Source organism: Tachyglossus aculeatus, chromosome 5 (assembly GCF_015852505.1).
Source record: "Tachyglossus aculeatus isolate mTacAcu1 chromosome 5, mTacAcu1.pri, whole genome shotgun sequence".
Taxonomy (NCBI): domain Eukaryota; kingdom Metazoa; phylum Chordata; class Mammalia; order Monotremata; family Tachyglossidae; genus Tachyglossus; species Tachyglossus aculeatus.
Genome location: NC_052070.1, coordinates 91,365,185 through 91,385,189, shown reverse-complemented (window position 1 = coordinate 91,385,189; position 20,005 = coordinate 91,365,185). Strand labels below are relative to the sequence as shown.

Here is a 20,005-nt window from a genome sequence, read left to right as displayed (position 1 = left end):
CTGCTCCTATTGACAATTTTTGGACAGACTAACTGCTCAACTTGTGTATATGTTCATTCAAGATGCTTTTCACAAGAAGCAGCATCGTCTAGAGGAATGAACATGGGCATGGGAGTCAGAGGACGTGGGTTCTAATCCCAGCTCCATCAACTGCTTGTTGTGTAACCTTGGGCAAGTCACTTAACTTCTTTGTGTCTCACAATCACAACAATAATAATGGTATTTGTTAAGTGCACTATACTTAAGGGGTGAGACATTGTACCTCATCTGTAAAATGGGCATTAAATACCTGTTTTCCCTCCTACTTAGACCATAAGCACTATGTGGGACGGGGACTGTGTCCAACCTGATTAATGAGTATCTACCCCAGCATATAGTAAGTGTTTAATACAATAACAGTATTATTGTTACTATTAAAACTAATATTTGACTTTCACCTACCATCATGTATTCATTGTGGTATTTACTAAGCACTTACTATATGCCATGCACTGTTCTACATGATGGGGAGGATACAAGATCAACAGGTTGGAAACAATCCCTGTCCCACATGGGGCTCACAGTCTCAATCCCCATTTCACAGATGAGGGACCTGAGGCCCAGAGAAGTGAAGTGACTTGCCAAGGTTACACAGCAGACAAGTGGCAGAGCCAGGTGTGAACTCAGTACTGCATAAACATTTTTAGCTAAAACTAGTACCTTGAATTGAGTGAATTAAAATTGGTGACATCCTATACTTACTTATCCAAAAATTGATTTTTTTTAAAGAAAACATTATCCTGAACCTGAATATGTTTAGAACAGTGCTCCATCGCTTAGAACAGTGCTTTGCACATAGTAAGCGCTCAATAAATGCCATTATTATTATTATTATTATTATTATTATATGTTGTATCTACCACAGTGCTTAGTACAGGGCTTGGCACATGGATAGCACTTAAATACCATAATTATTACCCATAATAATAATGACTTATTTTTCTACAAACTACAAAGTCCTATCATGATTCCATGCCACAGAACTAAGTTACTCTTCATATGATATTTAATGAGAAGTGGTCTGTCAGGATAATTGAGAAAAGACATAAGAAAAAATTCATGATACCTCCAGACATTTTCCAAACACTAAGGACTCAGACACAGACATTTAGTTTAATGCACAAGAAGAGAGGGGAAAGCTAAACTAGATCCAAATGCTTACACACCCTTAGATACACACCCAAACTATTATAAATACACAAACAAAGTTCCTTAGATACACCAAGTTCTGAGCCTGTGTATTCGTAAACAGCATATGGACAAGATCTTTAACAAGACTGCCAGGTGAGTTCCAACAGGCAGGAGGAATGGGATAAGGGAAAGGGAAGAGTGAGAGGAAACAAGAGATAAATTTTCCTGAATTTAAAAGGCTCTGCCCAGCTTGACTGACTAATTCCCTGTTGGCAATGTAATGTGTAGATCTTTGTCTTCTGAAAAATATTGCCTCGATGCAGTGGTTGCTGAAAAAACATGTTCCTTAATTCCCAATCAATCAGTGGTGTTTTATTAAGCACTCACTGTATGCTGAGCACTGCACTAAACGCTTGGGAGAATACAATACTTTAAGTTGGCAGACCCAATCCCTGCCTACAAGGATTTTACAATCTGGAGCAGGAGACACTCCTAAATAAATTAAAAAGGGGAAGTGGGAGAGTGTAATGATATGCATGAGTATGAGGGGCTGGGGGAATAGCCAAGTGCTTAACAGATATAGACCCAAGTACACAGGTGGCACAAAGGAGAGTGAATAGGTTAAGTGAGGGCCTAGTCAGGGAAGGCCCCTCGGAGGAGATGTGATTTTATAAAGGCTTTGAAGATGGGAAAAGGGATGATCTGTCACATATGGAGGAGGAAGAATCTCAGGCCAGAGGTAAGGGATTGATGGCAAGAAGCAGCTTGGCCTACTGGAAAGATCACAGGACTGGGAGTCAGAGGAGCTAATCCTAATTCTAATTAGGATTCTAACGCTAGCTCTGCCAGCTGCCTGCTTTGTGACCTTGGGCAAGTCACTTAACTTCTCTGTACTGCAGTTTCCTCAACTGCAAAATGAGGATTACATTTCTGTTCTCCCTCCTACTTAGACTGTGAGCCCTTTGCGGGATAGGGCCTGTGTCCAACCTAATTAAATAGTATCTACCCCAGCGCTTAGAATGGTGTTTGGCACATATAAGCACTTATACCCCATTAAAAAAGATAGGCAAGATCAAGGTACAGAGAGTAAGTTGGCATTGGAGAAGTGAAGTTCACAGGTTGGGTTGCAATACGAAATCAACAAGGTAAGGAAGAAGAAGGAGAGCTGATTGACCTCAGCTCCTCCCACAAAAGGAACCTGTACTAAACAAGGTTCTGCCAACACTTATACAAACAAAATAGCTACTATACTGCATGTCATGTCCAAACAAAATGAAGCCATCAAAGCAAAACTTCAATTTACCGAAAATCATTTCTATGCTAAGATTGTCAACTTCTCTATATTTTTATACTAGTTTCATGAATAATTTAAAAATGAAATTTGCATACACCTATTTAGTAAGCTAACATTTTAGAAACGGAATATGGATTCTTCTAGTGCTACCCAATTTTATCCCGGTAGCTACCCCAGTTATTTCAAACTTCAAAACAGGCCCTCAGATGCCCATTTCATTTGTCGGGCTCCTGAGCTCCCTGTAGCTCTTGCCCCTTTTCTCTCCCTTCCTCTTCCTCCCACTTTAGAGGTGCAGTCAATAGGAGAAAGCACGGGAGCACTTTTGCTGCAAAGTGTTGAGCCCACTCCAGTCCTTACTTCACTCTGCTGCTTTGATCATTTTTCTTAAAAGGTTGTTCAATTCACTTCTCCCCACTCCTCAAAAAAACTCCAATGGTTGCCCATCCACCTCTGCAAACAAAAATGCCTTACCATCAGCTTTAAAGCACTCAACTAGCTCACCCCCTCTTATCTTTTCTCACTGATTTCCTATCCCAAACCAGCCCACATACATAGCTCCTCAAATGCCAACCTACTCACTGTACCTCACTCCCAATCACCTCGCTGCTGACCCCTTCCCTATGCCCTCCCTCTGGCCTGGAACACCCTCCCCCTTTATATAACAAACCACCACTCTCCCCACCTTCAGAGACTTATTAAAATCACATTTCCTCCAAGAGGGCTTCTCCTTCTAAGCCCTCATTCCCCTATGCCATCTCCCTTCTGCAATGCTGATGCACTTGGATGTGTACTTTTTAAGCACTTGATAGTCACGCCACCCTCTGCCTCACAGTGCATAGGTACATGTCCAGAATGTATTTTAATGTTGGTCTCTCCCTCTAGATTGTAAGCTCCTTGTGGGCAGGAAACACATCAACCAACTCTGTAATATCGGGCTCTTCCAAGCACATAGTGCAGTGCTGTGCATACAATACACACTCAATAAATGCCATTGATTGATTCCTCAGCTCTACCTATCTGAACTTCTAATCAGTGGCATAGTCCCAGATTCAGAAACTCTTACTTCTACTATCCCCAGCTCCCTCTGCAGGGGTCTTCTTGCCTGGGGGAATTATTATTTAAAAGTCTCAAATTTCATTTTATTAAAATTTCATGTTTCATTTAAACCCATATAAACACATTGCTTTTGTTAAATGCTATGTACTAAGCACTGCAATAAGTGTTGGAGTAGATGCTATACAATCAGTTCTGACACAACCCCTGTCTCTATCTTAGGCTCAGAGTCTAAGTAGAAGGGGGAAGAGAAATTTAATCCCCATTATACAGATGAGGAAACAGAGGCACACTGAATTTAAGCAACTTTCCCAAGGTCACATAGCAGGAAATGGCAGAGCAGGGATTAGAACCTGAGTTCGGTGACACCCAGGCCCCTGTTCTTCCCAGTAGGCCATGCTGCCCCCATATTTACCCACAATATAAGGCCCAACAATTACCACCAATTTTTTTACACTGAAAACTAAGACCCTACTTATATTTGTATTGTGTATTTATCCCAGAGCTTAGCACATAAGTTCTGCTTATTATTATTATTCTTGAAATCATTAACTGGAATAAAAAGACTGTCAAATAAAATCTTCCCCCTTTAACATGTTGGATCTTTAACAAAAAAGTGCATTTAACATAACTTTAGTAAATTTGGGTTGGGGATATAAAAACTGGAAAAAAATCAACTCTGAGCATAATTTAAGGGAAATGAATGTCCAACTCCATAGTTTTGGTTTCTGAATTATGTCACGCATGCACCCTACACAACCCACTCTTTTTAACCCCTTGACATTTCTGTAGTACTACAATTCCCCAGAATCCTTAAAAGATTATCAAAAAGCATTGAAATCCAATTTACAAAATTCATAAGTTTAAGTTCACCTATATTTACACTGTACAATGACACCAATAACAACTTCATACATGGTAATGCTCTAAGTCAGTCTTAAAATTATTACAATACAAAAATGTGCATCACTGCTTCCACATGGGAGATGAAGTCATTGGGCTCAATTGGACTCACTGAAAAACATATGTCTTTACAAACTAAACATCTACAATCTCATTAACCCCTACAATAGAAAATGAAAATTTAAAAATGTTCCAGACCTTCCCAAGTATACTTTTCACCTATGAAATGCATAATTACATCAACTTTTGTTTTACAGATATTATAGTAAGCTGCGCTAAAATCTTATTCTTAAAATACCATTAGTCATATACATTTACCTGAAAAACATCCAAAATCTCAATGTGAAGTAATGAGCACTAATTAAGTGCTGAGCCAAGCCCTGCTTTAAGGACTCCACAAGTTTTTTAAAATTAAACCTGTACAGACCAATAATAAGAACTACTTATTTTAATATTTAAAGGTAGATTTGTCAAATACCTATAAAATGCTCCATCAAAAAGCTCATGGCAGCATGAGAAATACTAAGGTGCAGAGAAACGCTGCATTGACTAGCAGAAAGAACACAGGCCTAGGAGTCAGAGGACCTGGGTTCTAATCCCAGCTCATACAGCTGCCTGCTACGTGACCCTGGGCAAGTCAGTTCACTTCTCTGTGCCTCAGTTTCCTCCTCATTAAATGGGGGATTCAATTTTCTTCTCCTGCAGTTTCATGTGGGACAGGGACTGTGTCCTACCTAATTAGTTTGGAGCCATCCCAGCACTTAGTCCCATGCTTTTCATGTAGTAAGCGCTCAAATACCACAATGATTATTAATTAAAGTGGGAGGGAAGGAGGAAGAAGGGAAATGGAGATGGGTGAGAGAGAAAAACATACACCAGAGGTTTGAGAAGAATGAAGGAGAAGGGTATGATGGAGTTGGAAAGACCTGTGTAAGAAACACAAGAACACCTAAACTCTGATACTGAGATATGTGCACTTACCCTCATAGATGTCCTTTCTACAGAGGGCTCAGGGCAGCTGCTAGTTGAGGATGGTTCATCATCACTATTCTGTTACCAGGCCTGTTTCCCAACTGCCTGCTTGCTCCTCTTGTAGCATTTCTGCCAGCCCACCAGCAAGTGGCAACACGGCAGTTGCACAGCAGCTATTTCACTTCACTGATTCATTCACTCAGTCGTGTTTACGGAGCACTTACTGTATACTAGACTCTTGAGAGGGTACAATATAACAATAAACGGATTACCACCTTCTACTGTGGCTGCAACAGAAGTCCCTCCTTACCAGGAATGCCTATCAATCAAGGGTATTGACTGAGTGCTTATTGTGCGCAGACACTGTACTAAACGCTTGGGAGAATACAACAAAGTTGGTAGACACATTCCCTGCCCATAAGAGCTTCCCGAGTGTGCTTGCAAATGACATCCTGTCTACGTAAGCTTCGCACTTCTGTATAACCCAAGCACCCAGTATTTTGGGGCAGGTAGGAAGGGGTACTTGCTACAAGCGCTGCATTAAGCACTGGGATAGATAATGAGGTCAGACACGGCCCTGTCTCCCAAGGAGTTCACAGACTAAAGGGATAGGAGAACAGGTACTTAACAGGTACAGCACTAGGATCGACATACTGCAGGCACTCAAATTCTTTCAATGATGAGAAAGAAGGACTATGCTTCTGTGAGTGAGACTGGATTGGTGGCTGCTGAAAGGGAGGGGAAGGAAGGCAACTGACACACCCCTGGCTTTCCCTTTCTTCAGTGACCAACCCAGTTCTACTTTTTGCTTTGGTGCTTTTCCTCCACGAAGCAAGGCTCTGGCCCAGGAAGAAATTACGTCTAATTACAGAAGGGGCACATGACTACTATATATTAACTGTCCTCCCCCCCTTAACCAATTGCTACATGGGACCTTCTTCAAACAGAGCACACAGCCAGGGAATCCACATGGTAACACTTCAGATTTCAAATACCCAATATAGACTGAAATTGTGTTAACTTGAAAATATTCCTACAACTATTCCTACAACACAAGTATCCATTTCTCAAAAATGCCCAAGTTTTCATGATCAAAGTGTGCAGGGACCTTTCCAAAAAACTTAACATATACCCATCATCATCATCATCGATGTTTACGGATTGCTTGTTATGTGCAGTGCACTGAACTTAGCGCTTGGGAGACTATAATACAACAGAGTTCATCAAGGACAGGGGTCACTGATTAAATACGCTTGTTAATAATTATATGCATATATATTCAAAACACTCTGATGGGATCAGTCCAACTATCCACCAAGCCCAGGGCTTTGTCTCAAAGTAGCAATGGGATCCTTTAGGAGAGACCTATAATAATTGCCTTGCTTTATATCCAATGAAATGATTAGACAGACACTGTCTAGCCTCCTTATCTTTTCTTCTACAGCCTTAACTTTCCCTCCGTAACCCACTACAGACAGCCTCATGCATTTATCCTTAGCCTTCTTGAACCTAGTGATATTTTCACTTTCACAACTTCCTAGGATAATGAATTCCATTTGCTTCCTCCTCCTCTATTCTTTGGTACATAGAATAGAATCCTAACAGGTGCTCCAATATTATTGCCTGATCTCTTCCCCCAACCATAACCCAAAACAATCATTAGAATGTAAAACTGTAAGGAGGGATCATGCTGTTTGCTTGTTTTCTACTTCCCAAGTGCTTAATACAGTACATCATATACTCTAGAAATGAGGAGAGGGGAGGACTAGAGAAAGATGCAAGGAATGATGGAGGACAGAGAAAGAGACAAGGGTGCAACAGAGGAAGATTACTCATTTTGCCTTTCATTTCATGGGAGAGAAGGGGCATGGCGGTGTAGAGAGATAAGAGAAGGGGAGAAGGGGCAAAGTGAGGTAGAAGGACTAACAAAACTGAAGTGAGTTTAAGGCAAACTTAGAAAAGCACCCATGATAGAAAGCCCATTTTTCTATCACTCCTCAACTCCACTAACCTCCTGCTCCACCCCAGTTCTCCCACTTACTTACTTAGACATACACCCGATCTTCTCATTTCCAGTCACTGTACAATCTCTACTCTCACCAATTGTGATGCCAACCTCCTCACCGGCCTTCTCTCCCACACACACCCTCGCCACAACTCTGCCCTGTTATCCCACAGAGACTGCAGATCTTTTGACCCCATCCAATTTTCTCAACTCAACATGCCCCATTTAGCCTCCATACCCAAACTACCTTTCCTTGATGACCAAATTGACAGTCTCAAAACCATGCTCTCTAATGAATTCAACTCCCTCCCTCTCCTATCGCTTCATCGATCTCATACCACTAACCCACATTCCTGGATCACCACCACAGTCACCTCTACAGTCCAATTCCTTCACTCCTGTGCACGAACCACAGAGCGCTGCTGGCGGAAATCTAGATATCAGGCCAACCTCATCCACCTCAAGTTCATCTTTACATGCTGTAAAGTCTGGCAAAATTATTTCTCCATCCTTGGTACCTATGTCATTTGATCTAGCCAGTTGTTCCAAACATTTATTCGCCTCCTCAAACCTCCCTGTACTCCCACCTCCCTCATCCCTGCTCCTAAGGACCTGGCTATTTATTTTGTTGAGAAAATTGAAACCATCAGGTGTGTTTTCCCTAAAATCTCCTCTGCTCCTCTCCAGTCCCTCCCTTCTCCTACCCCTTATTCAAATCTCCCATCCTTCCCAGAAATATCTCAAGAGGAGAGCTCCTGCCTTCTCTCACAATCCACCCCCTCCACCTGCGGCCCCATCCCTTTGCACCTTATCAAAACACTTGCCCCTCCTTTCTTCCCTCCCTGACTAGCACTTCAACTGTTTGCTCTCCAATGGCTTCTTCTCCGCTGCTTTCAAACATACTCATGTCTCCCCTATCCAAAAAATTAAAAAAAGGGCAACTTATGTACACCCCATGACCACAGAAACCACCCCCTCAAAGTCACCAATGATCTCTTTCTTGCCAAATCCAATAGCCTCCTCTGCATTTTAATCCTTCTTGACCTCTGAGCTGTCTTCAATACTATTACCCCCTTCTCCTGGAAATGTTATCCAACCTTGGTTTCTCTGACACTGTCCTCTTCCGGTTCTCTTCCTCTCTGGCTACTTATTATGTCTCTCTGATGGACTCCTCCTCTGCCTCCCAATGCCTAACTTGGGTGTCCTTCAAGATTCAGTTCTGGGTTCCCTTCCATTCTCCATCTACACCCACTCCCTAGGAGAACTCATTCAGTCCCACGGCTTCAACTACAATCTCTATGTGAATGATACCCAAATCTACAGCTACAGCCCTGATCTCTCTCCAGCTCTGCAGTCTCACATCTTTTTCTGCCATTACCTCAAACTTAGTATGTCCAAAGCACAACTTCTTATCTTCAGACCCAAACCCTGTCTTCCCCGTGACTTTCCCATCACTGGAGACAGCACCACCATCCTTCCTCTCTCACAAGCCTGTAATCTTGGTTTTAACCTCGACTCCTCTCTCTCATTCAACCTGCATTTTCAATCTATCACTAAATCCTGTGGGTTCAACCTTCATAGCATCGCTAATATCCATCCTTTCCTCTTCATCCAAACTGCTACATTAATCCAACCACTTATCCTACACTGCTTTAATTACTGTATCAGCCTCTTGCTGACCTCCTTGCCTACTATCTCTCCCCACTCTGCTACCTGGATCATTTTTGTAGAAAAATGTTCGGTCTCATGTTTCCTTACTCCTCAAGAACCTTCAGCACTTGCCCACCAGCTCCACAAACTGAAACCCTTACCACAGGCTTTAAAGCACTCAATCACCTTGCTCCCTCCTACCTCACCATGCTCTTACTACAACCCAGCCTGCAAACTTGCTCATCTAATGCTAACCTACTCACTGTACTTTTCGCCCTCATCCTGCCTATGGCCTGGAATGCCCTCCCTTTTCATATCTGACAGACAATTACTCTGCCCACCTTCAAAGCCTTATTTAAGGCATATCTCCTCCAAGATGCCATCCCTGACTAAGCCTTTATTTCCTGATTTCCCACTCCTTTCTATACTGACCACCCCATGGCACTTATGTACCCAGCACTTAGAACAGTGCTTGGCACATAGTAAGCACTTAAGAAATGCCATCATCATTATTATTATTATTACATATCCATAATTTATTTACATTAATGTCTGCCTCCTCCTCTTGACTGTAAGCTGATTATGGGCACGGAATGTATACTTTCTATTGTTGTGTTGTACTCTCCCAAGTACTTAGTACAGTGCCCTGTACATATTAACCACTCAATAAATATGATTGACTGATCATGATTTGGTTAGGAAAAGCAATATCAAAGTAAAATGGTTCCATACCACACAAGAGGCCTCTTGTATAAACTATGTTTGGTTGATTTTTTTTTTTTACTTTCATTCATATTTTAATTTTGAAAACAAGAAATCAATATCAGAAGAAAAGCTGCTTATAACAAGTTAGAAAGGCTAAGATTTGAATTTAGATTATTTTACTACTGCATTGTAGTAAAAAACTTTTGACCTCAAATTTTTTTAAAAAGCACCTTAATTTAATTTGAAGTTGAATCCTCAAAAGTACTTTTGGAGTCTCTTTCCAAATCACGAAACCTAATTTGTTATGTAAAGCTATGTTATGTAATGCTCAGAAAACTTTTGAAAAAGTCCATCTTTCTCGTAAATCAAAGCGTGCTAGTAAAATATTCATACGCACCTGCAACTCTCTAAGAACTGGAAATAAAGTACAGTAGCATATATTTTGAATCACAGCTGTGTTGGCCAAGCCCTGTAACAAGTGCTACTAATCATGACCCACAAATGTTTCATACATCATGGCCTACACAATAATAATAATAATAATAATAATAATAATGGTATTTTTTAAGCACTTACTATGTGCCAGGGACTGTACTAAGTGCTGGGATGGATACAAGCAAATCAAGTTGGACACAGTCCCTGTCCCATGTGGGGCTCACAGTCTCAATCTCCATTTTACAGATGAGGTAACAGGTACAGAGAAATGAAGTGACTTGCCCAAGGTCACACAGCAAAGTGGAATTAGAACCCATGACCATCTGATTCCCAGGCCCATGCTGTATCCATACGCCTTGCTGCTTCTCATACATCAGAATCCCATTGCAAAGAAAAGTTTTAGAAATAAGTGTCATAGATGGCTTTCACGTTTTTCCCCAAAAGCATCAAGTCTAAAAAAAGAGGGATGTCAAAGTCAGCTATGATATTTCCTAAGTATCTACTCTGCCCTATGTACTGGGGTAGATAAAAAAACAACAGAGATTAGGCACAATCCTTGTCCCACATGGGGCTCACAAAAGATATCTGGAAATACTTAACATCCTGTTTCTGAAATGTTTGAAAATTACAATATAAATATTATGTTCTAATCTGACCCACAATAAGGTCATGTGTCCTACACTTGACATTATAAATAATGTTTTCTTCACATACGATGCTTTTATTAAATTGGACAGATTTTACAAAAGAAAATGTTTTCCCTAAAAACACCCATCCTGGCAGTAGAAAATAATATTTACCCAGTGAAAATTATTCAGCTGATTTTCACATATTTATGTTGATCTTCAAATAAAAAAAAAACAGGGAACACTTTAGTTGCAGAGATTCAAAAGCCAAAACAGACTAATACAAACAAGAAAACTGGTCTCTCTAATCACTCACGAATTGCTAAAAATGCCTACAAAACATATTCAACCTTCACAACACCACTAAAATCTGCCCTTTCTTCTCCACCCAAACTGCTACTATGCTGATCTAAGCACTCATCCTAACCCACCTCGACTCAGAGAAGCAGCGTGGCTCAGTGGAAAGAGCACGGGCTTTGGAGTCAGAGGTCGTGGGTTCGAATCCCAGCTCCACCACAAGTCTGCTGTGTGACCTTGGGCAAGTCACTTAACTTCTCTGAGCCTCAGTTACCTCATCTGTAAAAATGGGGATTAAGACTGTGAGCCCCACGTGGGACAACTTGATCACACTGTATCCCCCCCAGCGCTTAGAACAGTGCTTTGCACATAGTAAGCGCTTAACAAATGCCATCATTATTATTATTATTACTACATCAGCCTATTCACTGACCTCCCTGCCTCCTGCCTTTCCTTACTCCAGTCCAGATTCCACACTGCTGCCCAGATAATTTTTTCTAAAAAACATTCAATCCATACTTCCCAATTCATTCATTCAACAGTATTATATACTGAGTGTTTACTGTGTGCAAAGCACTTGGGAGAATACAATATAATAATAAGCAGACACATTCCCTGCCCACAACAAGTTTACAGTCTATAAGGGGAAAGAGACATTAACGTAAACCTCCTGGGGTTGCTCTCCTGCCTCAACAAACAAAAACTCCTTATCATTGGCTTTAAAGCACTCAACCAACCTTCCCCCATCCCACAGAAAATTATTCTCCCCCACACCAAGCCTTAATGAAGGTACATCCTCCAAAAGGTCTTCCCTGACTAAGCCCTCTTTTCTTCCACTCCCTTCTGCACTGCCCTGACTTGATCCTTATATTCATTCCCCCTCCCAGCCCCACAGCACTTAAGTACATATCTGTAATTTATTTATATTACCGTCTGTCTCCCCCTCTAGACTGTACACCCATTCTGGGCAGGGAATGTGTCTGTTATACTGTACTTTCCCAAGTGCTTAGCAGAGTATTTTGCACACAGTAAATGCTCAATAAATACGACTGATTGATCTCCTAAAACCCAGCAGGTTAACTTCATTCCTCTAAGGCCAGCCTATTCACTCTATTCGATCTCATCGACTTCACCTCAACCCCTTGCCCATTCCTGCGGATGGCCTGGAACTCCATCCCCCTTCATATCTGACAGACCATCACTCTTCCCACCTTCAAAGCTTTATTGAAAAATCACATTTCCTCCAAGAGGCCGTCCCCGACTAAACCCCTATTCTCCCTACTCCATCTACCTTCTGCATCTCCCTCGCACTTGGATTCGTACCCTTTCTTCTCCCCATGCTCTATTCACAGCATTTATGTACATATCCATAATTTATTTTTATGTCTGCCCCCCACTCTAGACTAAGCTCACTGTGGGCAGATAATATGTCTACCAACTCTGTTATACTGCAGTCTCCCAAGTGCTTAGTAGTGTTCGGCACACAGTAAGTACTCAAGTGATTGATTGATTGATTGATTCAAAACCAATCTATAACCAGGAGAATCAGTGTGGCCAACTGGAAAGAGTGAGGGCTTGGGAATCAGAGGACCTGAGCTCTGCCGCTTATCTGTTGTATGACCTTGGGCAAGTCACTTAATTTCTCTGTGTTTTGGTTTACTCATCTGTAAAGTTGGGATTAAATCCTAATCTCTCCTACCTAGACTGTCAGCCCCACGCGGGTCAGGAACTGTGTCTAACCTGATAACCTCGTATCTATCCCAGCACTTAGGAAAAAAAAAAGTTTACACTGAATATATCTATTCCAACTATTCACTTTTAAAACATGAGTTTTCAAGGTACACTTTCAATGGATCCATTAAATCCAGCAGAGGTGTTTACGATGGTTGGATTTGCAAGCCACAATTTTAAAAACCTGATCAATATAATTTCAAATGATAGTTTCTCCGTGTTAATATTTTTTTGTTTATCCTCAGTCTTTTCCAGGCCGAAACTAAAATAGCCCACTGAATCTTGAAAACAAAACTTTTAAAAAGGTGTTACCATCGCTCAGATTACATTTCTTTGTTGAAAATGTTTGACCCAAATACTTGCTCAAAATATTTGAAAGTGTTTTATGGCCAGTCACCAGCCAGCATACAATGTCATGGCTGTGGTGGCAATGTCAAGTCAACGTTATTCTCAATGTAGGTGATAGCTGAGTTTGAACTTTGTAATTTACAGTTTTTAAACTGCAAATCTACTCTCCTTTCCACCATTTTAACTGTAACTGGTACTAATCAGACATGATTTCATTTCTTGCCCCCTTTCCTCCACACTGATCAACAGCAGGGTCTGGAAATCAGAAAGACCTGGGTTCTGATCCTGGCTCCGCCTCTTCCCTGCTGTGTTACCTTGAGCAAGTCACTTAACTTCTCTGTGTCTCAGTTACCTCATCTGTAAAATGGGGATTAAGACTGTGAGCCCCATGTGGGACAAGGACTATGTTCAACCTTATTACCTTACATCTACCCCAGTGCTTGGAACAGTGCCTGGCACATAACAAGTGCTTAAATACTATTAAAAAAACCCTCACTTTTCTTCTGAATCATCAACTTTCCTTATTTTTACCCTTAACTTATGGGACATTTATAAGGGTGCTTGGCTATTTTGCTTAAGACAAAGCAGCTTTCCTCAAACACATAAGTACCAAGCACATCTATCATATGAAGTTTATTACTTTTTACAATACTCGTATTATAGTCCACATAGCAGAATGCAATTGCTTCAACTTCAGCATTCATGGATTTTTTTTAGTCTTTTGGCACATTAAACATATGACCCTTTAAATTTCTAATTATGGTCACCATCTATTTCTCTCCAAAAGGACTGTTTGCTGGTTTTTGCTTCCCAAGGAGTCTAAATATTTTAAACTTCCTCACTCTAGATTACTACACTGATTCTTTTGCACCTTTTCCCATGCCTAAACCTGTCCAAACACATTTTCGTAACTAAAAGCTGAAGATGAGTTTATACCTAACATACTTCAAGAGGTACTAAGAGTCCCACAATATTAATGTGCACATTGACAAACTACAAAATATTCAGGACACTTGGTTGTGGCTCATTCAGTTTAAAAGGCCTCCTGGAAAGAAATGGATCTAAAACACAAATCCACAACCATTTTAATCTATGCTATTCAGAACTTTATACTTTTTTTCCATTTAAAAGTACTTTACCATAAGTTGGTAAAAAAAAAAAAAAATTTGCTATACACTGTCCCAAACTGTAAAATGAGGATAGGTATGGTGTATGACCTGAGCATAGCCTGATCCCAAAACACTTCAATAAATGACCCAATCTAATATTCTCTGATATATTTTAACTTCAATCAGTGTATTAAATGCTTACCATGTGCAGAGCACTGTACTAAGCACTTGGGAGAATACAATCTGTTACATTCCCTTCCCACAATGAGAAGTTATTACGATTGACACCAGTGATAAATTAATGTGCTTTCACAACTCATTTTATTTTCAAAATGTCCTTGTGAGATGATAATATCAATGGTATTTGTTGAGCATTCACTAGGTGACAAGCACTATACTAAGGACTGGGGTAGGTACAATCTAGAAGCAGCGTGGCCTCGTGGAAAGCACAGGCATGGGATAGGATGACCTTAGTTCTAATCCCAGATCTGCCACTTGTCTTCTGTGTGCCTTTGGGCAAGTCACTTCACTTCTCTGTGCTTCAGTTATCTCATCTGTAAAATGGGAATTAAGACGGTGAGCCCCATGAGAGATATGGACTGTGTTCAATATGATTAACTTGCATCTACCCCCATGTTCAGTACAGTACCTGGCACATTGTAAGCGCTTGACGAGTACCATTGAAAAAAAAATCCATCAATTATTGAGCACTTACTGTGAGCACAGCACTACTAAACAGTTGGGAAAGTACAAGTAGACTTCTATTTATTCTGATGACGTGACACCTGTCCACGTTTTGTTTTATTGTCTCTCTCCCCCTTCTAGACTGTGAGCCCATTGTTGGGTAGGGACTGCCTCTATATGTTGCCAACTTGTACTTCCCAAGTGCTTAGTACAATGCTCTGCACATAGTAAGCGCTCAATAAATACTATTGAATGAATGAATGAAGTAGACACAATCCCAGCCAAAGATGGGTAGGGGAAGAGACAGAATTTCAAGTAGATTAGGGATAAGGGAAATGGAGTCGATGCAAGATAATCAGGTTTGATTATCCCCATGCCCCATGCGGGGCTCACAATCTAAGGGAGAACAAGTATTAAATCTCCATTTTATAGCTGAAGAAACTGAACCAACTTCAAACCCTCACTGAAGGCACATCTCCTCCAAGAAGACTTCCCTGATTAAGCCCTCCTTTCCTCTTCTTCCACTGCCTTCTGCATCACCATGATTTGCTCCCTTTATTCATTCCCTCCCCCAGCCCCACACCACTTATGTACATATCTGTAACGATGTATTTATTTACATTAATGTCTGTTAATAGACTATAAGGTCATTGTGGGTAAGGAATGTATCTGTTTTACTGTACTCTTCCAAGTGCTTAATACAGTAAGCACTCAATACAATAGACCAACTGACAAGTTAAATGAGGTAAAAAGAACCAACTCTAAGTCAGAACATCAATTTGGGATAATGCTTAGTGATCAGGTATTGTCCTTTAAAAAACAGCCAGTTTTTGGATATCCTTGGAAATATGTTCTTTCACATCAAAGAAATCGTAAGGGAGTACTTAAAATTATGCTTCTTTTATTTTATTCTCTTCTGGGAGAAGTCTGTGTTTTTATATAGTTTCTGAAAAACACACAAGATTTCATCTACTTTTTTAAATGGAGAAGTGTGAACATAACCATGCTCTCTACCTATGAGGGTTTTCAATAAGGAATTTCCACATTTTCCAACAAGCCTTAAAAATTGGAAAACTACACGATTCCACTGTATCCGTAACTAAATGGAGTGATGCTTCCCTTCCTACTGTACATACTAACCTCTTTAATGAACCCAAAATAGAATCATCAACTAAAAGGGGATTGTTTTCTAAACTTCAAGTGACTCCATCAAACAACCAAAAATGTGCATGTAGTATAGCTGAGTCCAGACATCGATCATAAAATTCTTAGTGTCTATGCCTAGGAAAACAATTCTTCTGATTCTGTAATGGTTTTCATACAGCTACCCTGAAAACTTGCTTCGAAAAACATGTAGGAATGCCTTTGGCGTATTCCTCTGAATATATGTTTAGGAATTATCAGAACAGTTAACCCATGCCTAAACGCTTTTGTCCCACTCTCTGAGTTGTCTCTCCTCTGCCCCCTACAAGTCCAAGCAAGATGTTGAACTCAACCAAGTCATGAACAGGCAAACTTCTGGCCCATGTTGGCATCCACAGTGCCAACAATGTTGAGTCAAAACTATTCTCCGATTTCCAAAGAGTTAACTGGCACAGGCTGCGTATTCCAAGCACACAAATCCTCTCCTCCCCGCCTCTTGCAGTCCACACTACTTACTACTACTACTACTTCATTTAAACTTCCCCAAGTCTGCAAACCTTCTCCGGGGTGTGTTTACTATAAACCTCCTGTTTGGGAAAGCTTCGACTCTTCCAGAAATGGACCTAAACCCACTCCCGATTCATTCCCTCTCCCATCGGAGACCAAACAAAAGCCTATCCGATTGCAAGTGACAGAATTTGCCCAGATATATTGCTTGTGAAGGAAGCACCGCAGTAGTGTCACAACTGCGACCATCACCACCAGAAAAAGGAAAAAAACAAAAAATGAACGATACGTGGATAAGGGATCTTCTCGCATCTTTTGGGGGGCTTTTGACTCCGGGGCTAAATTCACCCCCACACACACTTGTTTAAATGTAATGCTCACCTCCTCCAGGAGGCCTTCCCAGACTGAGCCCCTTCCTTCCTCTCCCCCTCGTCCCCCTCTCCATCCCCCCATCTTACCTCCTTCCCTTCCCCACAGCACCTGTATATATGTATATATGGTTGTACATATTTATTACTCTATTTATTTATTTATTTATTTATTTTACTTGTACATTTCTATCCTATTTATTTTATTTTGTTGGTATGTTTGATTCTGTTCTCTGTCTCCCCCTTTTAGACTGTGAGCCCACTGTTGGGTAGGGACTGTCTCTATGTGTTGCCAAATTTGTACTTCCCAAGCGCTTAGTACAGTGCTCTGCACATAGTAAGCGCTCAATAAATGCGATTGATTGATTGATTGATTGATTTACGTGTAATGCATAGGGATATCAACACCCCACTTCCTAATATGCATGCTCAGAAACGTGGGGCGAAGGACAAAGGGGGGGTGAAAGGGAGCTAACAGTGCATTACCCAAAAATTAGGTAGATGCACCCTAAAAGATAGGAATTTTAAAAAAATTCCAAGGAAATAGGATTATCTAACCCGGCGTTGATAACACCTCCCCCCAACGTTTCGGTGGGCCCCGCCACTTCTTCAGGCACAGAAAGAAGGGGCGGGGGTTCAAGGGAAGGAGGGGAGGAGCAGAGTGAAAGAGGAAGGGGGAGTGTGGAACCACGTAGGAAAATAATTCAGGCTTCGAGATGGAAAATAAACAAACAAACCGGAGCTCTTGCAACCTACGAACGAACAGGAGCCCATCCCGCAGAGATAAACACGGGATTTAGAGGGGGGCTTTGAGGAACGCAGAAATCCAGCAGACATTTTACCCTCTCTGCGGGATCAAAACATAAAGCGAAACCACGTTTTCACAATGCACCAAGGAGAAAGCTTCCTCCCACCCCACGCACAAAGGAAAAGGATGTTTTGAAACGTGTCCGCAAGCTGCGGAATCTCAATTCGGGGGCAGCTGTGCCTGATGGGTCAACGACTCCAACCGATTACTAATTCGGCCCCCGGAACAATTGGGCCGCAGGGGCGAGCCCTCCAAAGGTCATTCAGGCTAGCCCCCTGCCTCCGGGCATCCTTCTTCCCCCCGTGCCTCGATGGCACATTTTGGGCGATTTGGATGATCTAGGCAGCTGGGCAAATTGGAAACATGAATTTCCTAGGAAGTAGGAGAAAACATATGTGGTTACTTTAACCTGTCAGAGGGCATAAAGTGCACCCAGGACAATAAATTCTTCTTTCTAAAGTGGTCCCAAACGCAGTAAAACGTAATCAACCATAACAAACAGCTCGGCAAACCGCTTCAAGGTGGTTCCGGAGACACAGGATTCTAGCAAATTGTTTTGAAAACATTCAGCTCGGGCTGCTTCAAGTGCCCCAAACAAATGGGGAGGCGTTTGTTCCTCGCCGGATAAGCAGGTACTTCTGGAGAAGAAAAGTGGCCTTTGACTGTTGTTTACTGGAGTCTGCAGTCTCGAGTCTACCGAGAAAGAGGACTAGACTTGGGAAAACCTCGAGACGGTTTATGCAAATAGAAACTATTCTGGGCAAGAACTTAAAAAAAAAAAGGAAAATACAAGTGTAGCCAGTTCAGGGTGCGGGTATAGACATAGTAGGGAGAAAAAACCTAACATTCCTCCCCGCTTTTTTCCACCTCTGCCCTCCCACCCTTAAACATACACAAACATACACCCTTCGCTGCCAAATGAGAAGCCAAAGATCTCAACCTTGAAGTCCAAATTTTAATTGGCCTTAAAGATGCAGATTTAATAACAGGAGAGGAACAGCTCCTTAAACTAAAAGTTACCGCAATGCAAAACACGATTCAATTCGCCTTCCTGCGAAGCACTGATGAAAAAGATACTCACTTTCTCCATTTGTTGGCCAAAGGCAAAGTGTGGCAAAAAGAACCCCCCAAAGTAAGGTCAGGGACCCTCTTCCGGCACCAGACTTCATTCCTTTTACTTAAGACGAAATTCCTTTAAAAAAAAAAAAAGTCCAAAACTCACACCCCCCCCAACACGGTCCAGAATCAGGGAGAGGAAAATAATCCAAGTGAAAGATCCTTAGGATTCAAAAGGAAAAAAAAAACCTAGTTAATATTTTATTCCTTCCCTCGGTTTGTTGTCGTTGCTGTTGCTGTTGATGCTGACACACAAACAAAAACCCTACCAACACTATTATGACGCTTCGAAAATCAAGGTGTTTGTGCTGTTTGGTGTAGGAAAGGTAAAGAATCCTCTCTCAGCGCTGGCTGCAGCGATACAATGGACACAGAAGTAGCAAACACGAAGCACACTGAGGCTGGCAGTCTGCATCTTCAACCTCCATTTTCAAACACACAGAAAGGCAGCTGGAGGAAAAAACTGCAAAGAAAGAAAAAAAAACCCAAGTCAATCTTTACCAGCCAAAAAAAAACACCCCAGCAAAAAATAGAGAAAAAGGTTCCAGATGCTGTGAAGTCTCCCCGGCGGAAAGATGCGACGCAGTTGAAATATCCCCCAAAGTCCAGGTTGCTGGAGGCTGAAAATGGGTAAAAATGCGGAATAAAAATGAATGAAGAGGCTTCTCCCTCCTCCTCTCTCTCTCGTTCTCAGGGCTGCTGCTGCTGCTGCTACAGGCTCCTTCCCCCAAAATCCAGGGCACACACAAAGCCCCAGCAGCAACGCTGGAGCTGCTCAGCACTGCTGCTCGGGCGCTCCAGCCCCGCGTTGCATCCTCTCGCGGCGGCTGTTTTCCCTTTGCAAACGTTTGTAATTCCCTTCTTGCGCACACACACACACACACACACACATACACCCCGCCGATTCTCCCTTTCCCTCCCCTCTTCCTCTCTCCGGAACGTGGGGGGGGGGGGAGGAGGAGGAGGGGGAATCCGGTTTGCTGAAGGTCAAAGCCGAAGAGGTGCTGCAAGGCTTTGTAATTCCCCTTGAAGGGGGTGTGGAGGGCGAGCCGGATAAGAGGGTCTGGCCGGGATTTGGGCT

At 41.8% G+C, this 20,005-nt stretch overlaps 1 protein-coding gene across 1 annotated transcript in view; it reads right to left on the bottom strand.

Annotated features, from left to right (window-relative positions):
• Positions 1-19,797, bottom strand: part of IGF1R (insulin like growth factor 1 receptor) — a 327,353-nt gene extending 307,556 nt beyond the window's left edge. The window contains exon 1 of the mRNA XM_038746228.1: positions 18,890-19,797. Within this exon, the coding sequence (XP_038602156.1) occupies positions 18,890-18,977 (88 nt within the window). The 5' untranslated portion in view covers positions 18,978-19,797. The remainder of the gene's footprint in view (positions 1-18,889) is intronic.
• Between the last annotated feature and the right edge of the window lie 208 nt (positions 19,798-20,005).